This window comes from Helobdella robusta (assembly GCF_000326865.2).
Source record: "Helobdella robusta unplaced genomic scaffold HELROscaffold_26, whole genome shotgun sequence".
In the NCBI taxonomy this organism is placed as follows: Eukaryota; Metazoa; Annelida; class Clitellata; order Rhynchobdellida; family Glossiphoniidae; genus Helobdella; species Helobdella robusta.
Window position 1 is genome coordinate 1,004,518 of NW_008704349.1, and position 8,892 is coordinate 1,013,409.

At 32.6% G+C, this 8,892-nt stretch overlaps 1 protein-coding gene across 1 annotated transcript; it reads right to left on the reverse strand.

The window, feature by feature from the left end:
- Positions 1 to 1,548: 1,548 nt before the first annotated feature.
- On the reverse strand, positions 1,549 to 8,315 carry HELRODRAFT_191907 (hypothetical protein; the record flags this gene model as incomplete). Its single annotated transcript, XM_009019962.1, has 16 exons — positions 1,549 to 1,584; positions 1,613 to 1,679; positions 2,752 to 2,996; positions 3,115 to 3,253; positions 3,622 to 3,717; positions 3,893 to 4,424; positions 4,760 to 4,891; positions 5,157 to 5,239; positions 5,303 to 5,357; positions 5,602 to 5,636; positions 5,776 to 5,834; positions 6,099 to 6,206; positions 7,144 to 7,266; positions 7,578 to 7,804; positions 8,037 to 8,176; positions 8,238 to 8,315. The coding sequence occupies 15 exons, from the start codon at positions 8,313 to 8,315 to the stop codon at positions 1,629 to 1,631; spliced, it is 2,103 nt and encodes a 700-aa protein (XP_009018210.1). The 3' UTR covers positions 1,549 to 1,584; positions 1,613 to 1,628.
- Between the last annotated feature and the right edge of the window lie 577 nt (positions 8,316 to 8,892).

Below are 8,892 nucleotides of genomic sequence, written 5' to 3' on the forward strand. Positions count from 1 at the left end.
CGCATGTCAATTCTAGCCAACATTTTGACAAAATTTCAAACTTTTGATAAAACCTTTGATGGAATGGGTGTTAAACTAGCTTTTAAAAAAAAATTTTCATAAAACTGTGAGACAGGCGTTATAAATTATTATTTTGTTATACAAAACTTCCACCCCCAGCCTCCTAGCAAATCAAAGTCGTCTGGCCATTCCCCTTTCTGGATTTTGAGATACAAACCTTCGGAAAATTTAAACTAAAGTACTCAAGAATTATTATTATGGTCAAGGTTTTCACAAAAAATTTATTAAACTTTCAAAAGTAAAATAGCATCAAAGTATGTTACAAGAAATGTTTCTGAAATTTAAAAGGAAAAATTTAATATACAAATATTTATGTGTGTGTGTGTGTGTTTGCGTGTGTATAAATAAGTAAATAATATCCATATTATCTCAATAAAATAATCTAAGTATTATTTATTGATCGGTGTTAAACAGAGAAAGAGAGAGAAAAAGAGAGAGAGAGAGAGAGAAAGAGAGAGAGAGAGAGAGAGAGAAATAGAGAGAAAAGTTAATAACAAACTAATTAGTTGTTAATTATTTATTTAAATAAATAATGAAATTAAAACAAAAATATTGGCAATCTAAAATGAATGATCGGAAAAAAAAGAAAGTTGTCCAAAAAGTTGAAAATAAATGTTAATAATTGTGTACAATATAAGAAGTGCGTGTATTATTAGTTATAATTAAACAATTAATATATATATATATATTATATTATATTATATATATATGTGTGTGTGTGTGTGAGTATGTGTTATCACAAATTGTCACAAAAAGCGCTTGTTAAAAGTTTAACATTTAAATTTATATAAAAGAGTTAAGTACGTTGATGAGTGATTTTATTATTGTATGTATTACAGCAGTATACATGGCAGGCAGTCTTTGTGTAGCCAAGATTGAGATACTATGATGAATGAAAGATCGATTGATTGTGCATTCATTCATCTATCTATTCATTCGATCGCTTTGTATTCATTCATTCATTTTTTCAATCATTCATATATTCATTCATTCATATATTTATCCATTGGATCAGTTACAGTCAGCCATTTAGACACTCATTCATTTATTGAGTCAGTTGGCCAGTCAGTCTATATAATTCAATCATTCATTCATCCATTCATTCATCCATCCATCCATGCATTCATTCAATTAGGCGATCAGTCAATTATTAACGATTAAAAGAATGAACGAGCATTGTTTAAAAATTATTGTTAAACCACTTATATACTATTAATATCTTAATTATGGAGCGTGCCAAGCTGAAAGATTAGATAAAATTTCAGTCATTCGTTCATTCGTTCGTTCATTCATTCATTCATTCATTCATTCATTCATTCATTCATTCATTCGTTCATTCATTCATTCGATCACTATTCGTTCATACATTCACTCACGCACCAGCCAATAAGACAACTAAGTATTATTATTAGATTCAATAGCAAAACTTCAAAACTAGATTAAATAAGCCTAACTATGTAAGAAAATAAATCAATATATATGTATGTAATACATACATACATACAAACAGACAAACAAACAAACATACATACAAATGCACATACATACATACAAACAAACAAACTTCACTAGTGTACTACACTACCATAATTAGCAATATCACCTGAATTGATCGCCGGCTGGATGTAGGTGTGTAAATTAAAATTACGCCATAATATAAATATAATATTTCATAACTTATAATAAATAATATATATGTATACATATATGTATGTATGTATGTGTGTATGTATGAATGTATGTGTGTATGTATGTATGTATGTATGTATGTATGTATGTATGTATGTATGTATGTATGTATGTATGTATGTATGTATGTATGTATGTATGTATGTATGTATGTATGTCTGTCTGTATGTGAAGTGTGAGATTACTGAAAACCATGAAAATGTTGTAAGCAAGTTCAAGAGCGGAGTATGCACGATGTAAAAATTTAAAAAAAAATACATTTAAAAAAATTATGTCCAAAAATAGAAAGTTTAAAATTAGACATTCTAAAAATAGATAGAAACTCCAACAACAACAACAACAATAATAATAATACCAGATATACTAAAAATAGAAAATTCTAAATATAGCTCAACAGGCATCCAAATACTCAAACACCGAATTAAAAAGCTGAATAAATTGAAAAAATTTTAAGCAAAACAATATCGCAAAATCAGATCATTCGATATTAAATAATAATTATCATAATAATAATTATTATTAATATTAATTATCTATATTATTATGATAATTATTCCTATTACTTTTAATATTATGAAAATGTTTGGAAATTTGAAATGCTGAAACAATTGCAAATATTGGAAATACCTCCAACATTGAAAATACCCAAAAACCAATATATATACTATATATATATATACACATATATATATATATATATACATGTATATATATACATATATATATATACAAACAAATTTATATATATTTCTTAACAGATTCACCTTCCACAGAATCACCATCATCACCACCATTAGCTCTATAACTTTTGTGCTGTTTACCAGAAGACTTATTTATATTATAACTTTTTTCATTATCATCATCGTCGTCGACTTCATCATCATCGTCGTCGTCGTCATCATCATCAGCATCATCATTATCATCATCAGCAGCAGCAGCAGCAGCAGCAGCAGCAGCAGCAGTAGTAACAGCATCCTTATCATCATCATGACACACAGCTACTTTGTTATAAGATCCAGATGACGACGACGAAGACGAAAGCGGTGTCGTCGTCATCATATTCTTCTTCTTCTTCATCATCAACAACTTCATCATCTTCTTCGTCATCTTCACATCCCGAATGGCCCCCATGTTTAGTTTTTGTAGTCCGGATTTCGGTATGAAAAACCTCCGCATGGTGTCCCTAAGTCCCGGCGAGGATAACTTATTCAGGGATTTTTTCGATAGGCAGAAGGATTCAAAGTATTCTGGAAGGTGAAATAAATGGAAGGATTAACGGATCGATTGATTAACTGAACAATTTCTCACACGCACACACACACACACACACGCACACACACGCACACACGCACAGAGTAAACCAACCGTATGTTATTGTATCGCCATTTTCAAATAGTAGATCACAAAGTTGTTGGATTTCTAAATCGCTGCACTGAAACAAGGTTACGAGGACCTCTTTAAATTCATTCTTCGCCAGGTATCTCTCGCCTCTATCATCGTACAGCTGTGTGGTTCGTTGGTTGGTAGGGTGGTTGAATGATTGGCTGGTTAGTTGATTTGTTGATTGATTGATCGGTTGGTTGGTTAGTTAGCTGATTGGTTGATAGATTGACTAATTGATTGATTGATTGATTGATTGATGATTGATTAATTGATTTGTTGCTAGATCTGTCAATAAAATAAGTTGATGAATGATTATTATCAAATCAAAACACCACAGAAATGAATAAATCTATCTTTCAATCAATCTATCCATCAATCTATCCATCAATCTATCTGTTTATCCATCTATCCATTTATTTATCAATCTGTCAATCAATCAGTCTATCAATCAATCAACAAATTAAATTTTCATTCACTCAACTGACTAACCCTAAAAGCCAGTTTAACAAGTCTGTCGGTTTCTTGTGGCTGTGAGCATAAACAGAACAACAACATGAATTCTCTCAGATCTAATTTCAACTGTCCCTATAAAAAGTTTCACAAACAAACAAACAAGCACTCAACCAACCAACCGACCAACCAACGAGCCAGCCAGCCAGCCAACCAACCAACCAACCAACCAACCAGCCAACCAGCCAACCAGCCAACCAACCAGCCAGCCAACCAACCGACCAGCCAACCAATCATCCAATAAACTGACATCACGTTGTTTAGCCAGCACAGTGAAGAGAGCATCGGAGTTGCTCTGCAGACAGCCGGCCTCTTCTCCGCCGGTCATCAGCGTCAGTGAGTCAGTGTTGATCGGCATGTTGGCCAGCTGTGAGTTACGTGGGATTCTGAAGAGGTTAATTTGCAGTTTGCTACCTCCAGGATAAAGAATGGAAACCGACTCTTCAGGTGTCGGGGCCTCGCTTGGTGTCTTCTCAGTCACCGTTATAATCTTACTAGACGATTTCAATTGTGTTACTGATTTAGATTTGACGCCTTGAGCAACAACAGCAGCATCAGAAGTAGCGCTGTTGGCGGTTGAAGTCGAGTCGTCTTTAAGTGACGAATCACTTTCGTTCTCGTAGATGTTGATGTATTTGTTGGTGAAGCTGGCAGCCTGGCCGAGGTTGTCGACAAATCTCATGTAGAGCTTGAACTGCCTCTGGTTCATTCTCACCGGAGAGATGTACTCGCTCAGGTTTGTTATCATCATTACCTCCTCAATGAACGGTTGAATGCTTTTGCTTAAGTGTGTGTGTGTGTGTGTTTGTTTGCCTGTGTGTGTCTCGGTGTGTGTTTGTGTCTTGTTTGATGTGTGTGTCTGTTTGTGTGTGTGTGTGTGTGTGTGTGTGTGTGAGTAAGTGTGTGTTATTTTCCATTTGCGCGTGTGTAAAATAACAAGCGATAAATTCAAAAATACAAACAGAGGAAAAAAATTGTAGCCAAGATACTAAGGACAACAATTAAAAAAATATTAAAAGATCAACAACAACAACAACAACAACAACAACAACAACAACAACAACAACAACAACAACAACAACAACAACAACAGTAATAACAACTCCAAAACCCTAACCAAGAATTCATTTTCATGTAAAGTCTGTTTAGAGAGGTGACTTGTGGCCTAGGCTGGAGGTTCAACTTCGATAGGTAGACAACGAAGTTGCAGTCGAAGAAGTTAAAATCAACAATGGGAACTTTTAGGCTTCTGTATGGTTTATTGATTGATCACGTGATTGGCTGATTGATTGATTGATTGATTAATTGATCACCTGATCGGTCGATTGACGCAATTGGTTGGTTGATTGGTTGGTTGGTTGACTATTGATTGAATGATTGATAAAATGAATGAATGATTGATAAAATGAATGAATGGATGAATGAATGAATGAACAAATGAATAAATGAATGAACGAACGGACGAATGATTGAATGAATGAATGAATAAATGAATGAATGAAAAATTGACATACCTTGCAATGATATCTCTAACACTGGAGGCGTAGAGTTTCGGGTTCGACTTCTCAGCTTCGGATGGCCAGTACAACGGAAATATCTGTCAAAAAATAATAATAACAATAATAATAATAAATAATAATAATAATAATAATGACCTAACCGTCATGGTGCAGCTGGTATGGAGCTGGCACATAGTCAACCATAATACCTTCCATCTGTAAAAAAAATCCATTTAAGGTAGGAATAATAATAATAATAATAAGAAGAAGAAGAAGAAAAAGGAGAAGAAGAACAACAACAAAAACAAAAAGAACAAGAAGAAGAACAAGAAGAAGAACAAGAAGAAGAACAAGAAGAAAAAAAGACGAAGAAGAAAAAGAAGAAGACGAAGAATGAGAAGTATAATAGGATAAATAATAATAATAATAACAACAACAATAATAATAATAATAAACGTACACTCCAGGTCCAACCCATGTCCAAACAGTGCTGTCCTATTAGGGAAAAAAAAATTCACCGACATCACAATCATTAACACAATCATCGTCATCATCATCATCGTCATCATCGTTACAATCATCATCATCATTGTCACCACCATCATCACCACCATCATCGTCATCATCATCTAACCGCCTGGTTGTGGTGTCGAATGCTAATAGGCAAAACCGGTAAGCCTGGTATAAAAGCTCCTGATTGTAGTTGTGGTGAGTGATGATGATGATGATGATGATGGAGATGATGATGATGACAAAGATGAAAAGATGATGATGATGATGATGATAACGATGATGGTCGATAGAACCATGGCAATCAAGACGATTTTTAAAATAATCAGCCAGTCAACCAGCTAGCCAATCAACCAGCCAGCCAGCCAACCAACCAATCAACAAACTAACCAACTAACCAGCCAATCAACCAGCCATTCAACCCAGCCAGCCAACCAATCAGCCAACCCGGTTTGAAACTGATCAGGCATTTCCCGTTAGTGGCAGTGCCCTCTGGGAAAGCCATCGTAACTGGCCAGTTGACAGGAATGACGTCATCCTGAATCTCAAGGTCACCTGACAGTAATAATAATAATAATAATAATAATAATAATAATAATATAAGAAAAAGAAGACGAAGAAGAAAAAGTAGAAGATGAAGAAGATAAAGAAGATAAATATTCATTCTGTTACATTTTAAAATTAGCTCTCATGACTTAATTAGCTTGTAGTAAAGCACTGAACTAAAAAAAAAACTAACTCGGTTTAAAAGTTTGCTCTAAAACACTCCTACCATAAACTATACTAACTAATTTCAACATGATACAATTTGAATCAATCCATCTTTATAAATTTTTGTAGATGCTTTTATATAAGAATCATTTGCACGAAAACATATAGGTTTGAAGATGTGTACCATGCAAACATGTACAGCATTTAACTATATTTTAAAAGACAAATTTCACAACCATAGTGTTTGGTCTTAATGTCTGTCTGGTAATTTGAGATATAATCAAGATAGTCACATCAGTCAGATGGTCCAGGCAATACAACCATCATAATTCTTCTTCCTCTTCGAATCAATTTGCATGCAGACAAACACATTCATTCATTAATACACACACTCACACACACAAACACACACACACACACACACACACACACACACATGCACGCATACACAAACGTACATAATTATTCATCATTATTATTAATAATAACAATAAAAGCTATTAATATTTTGAATATTAATGGAAATAATACAATAAAAGCGACGCTGAGAGTCATGTAGTAACGAGAGATAAACGAAAATAGCAGGACAGACAGACATGCGTGAAGATGGCAAACAAAGAGATCTCTAATACAAATTTGATCTGTGTGTCGTCAGAATAAAATGCAAATTAAATAAAATAATTTTAAAATCCAGTGATAATATGCAAAAATAATAATAACAACAATAATAAACAAATACAAAAGCCAGAAAAAAAAACAAATTTTCAATTCACGACAACACCTTTAGACAAATTTCGAAGTTTCATCCTTGCCAGAACTCTCTGCCTAATTTCATTGATGGTATTTAAACGCGATTCAGGGTCAGTTCGAGCTACTGTGATTGGTGTGAAAAATCTACAGATCCCTGCAATGTGATTGGTCAATTTGAAATTAAAGCATTATGATTGGTCAATTTAAAGTTAAAGCATTTTGATTGGTCAACTTGAAATAGTGATGTGACTGGTGCAAAAATCTATCCTACATGCAATGGAATTTGTCACTTTAAAACTTAAGTGTTTTGATTTAAATAAAAATGAAATGAAAAAAATTGGACCATTTAAATAAAATTGATATCATTGGTTAAATTAAATGAAATTTTTTTAATTTAAATCAAAATTACGTGATTGGTTGATTAAAATAAATACCAAGAAAAAAAAAACTAAAAAAACTACAAACTTCCAATGAAGGGAATATATAAGTTCTCCATCCTACTGACACCTGAGGCCAATTCAGGGATTGAAAATATAAGTACCACATCCAGAAATGAGGTGTGAGGAGCGGCCACAATGATGTCAGGAATGTTGTCAACGTCGATGTTTCTACGGCCTTTGACCTTTATGTAGTGGTAACCCAGGCTGAAGAACCCTGCCCTCACCAGAAATCGAACCAGAGGGCTCATAGATCTAGATTTTGGTTTAGAATGTAGGAAAATTCGCTCAAAAATGTCTACAAATTTGATGCTAAAGTTATAAAGTTAGATCAATTTTCAATAGAACAGTTTGACTGATCAAATTTCAATTGTATCAAAATGATGTGATTGGTTTATTATTTTGATGTTGGATCATTATCGAAGTGATGTGATTAGCTGATAAAAATAACAACTGCAACAATAATAATAACAATAACAATCCTTACCTCCTCCAGCCTTTAAGTGGAGCCGAAGAAACTTTTGGAAGGCCAGTAGTAGCGATGGTAGTAACTAGGCACAACATGGTGGTTATTAGGATGAGAAAGAATGCTCGAATGGGAAATATTGTAACTGTCATTAGAGCTATCTGTGAACACAAATAACAAGAATAAACACAACAACAATAATAATAAGAAAAAATAATTTACCTGTATTTTCTGGGCCCATGAAATTCTCAGTCGATGTTCAAATGGATTTAAAATTGCTGGCTCCTCAACTGCATACATTCTTGTGGTTCTTGATTTTTTCAAATATCAAATATTCTCCCCACAAAAAAATTAATTTATTTAGTTTTTTTTCTTATTTTAAATCAACCTTACTTGTAGATTAAAAATTGTAAATTAATAATAATGTAACAATTAACTACAATTAAAATCACTAAACTAAATACATCAGAAATCTCAAATGATTTCTCTCTACTCTATATATAACAAATTAGAAGGTAGAATCTAACTCTTGGGTTTTTTCGGATCACATATCTGAAAGATTAGCCAAAAAAAGACTCAAGACACAGAGTTGTATGATTTATTATTTTATTTCCTTATTTTATTATAAATAACTTTCTTTATTTATAAATATCAAACACACTAACAAGTATAATATATTTATTCAGCATATATCCTAATAACCTAACTACTATCAACAAATAAATATATCTTATATATATATAATATAAAAATATTATTATTAAAAATATATAAATAATTACCTAATGTAGCCACAATGTATTTAGTAAATATAAATAAACAGATCACCTTTACTTTTAAAAAAGTACTTATGGAAGGTTAATGTAGTTTTTAGATG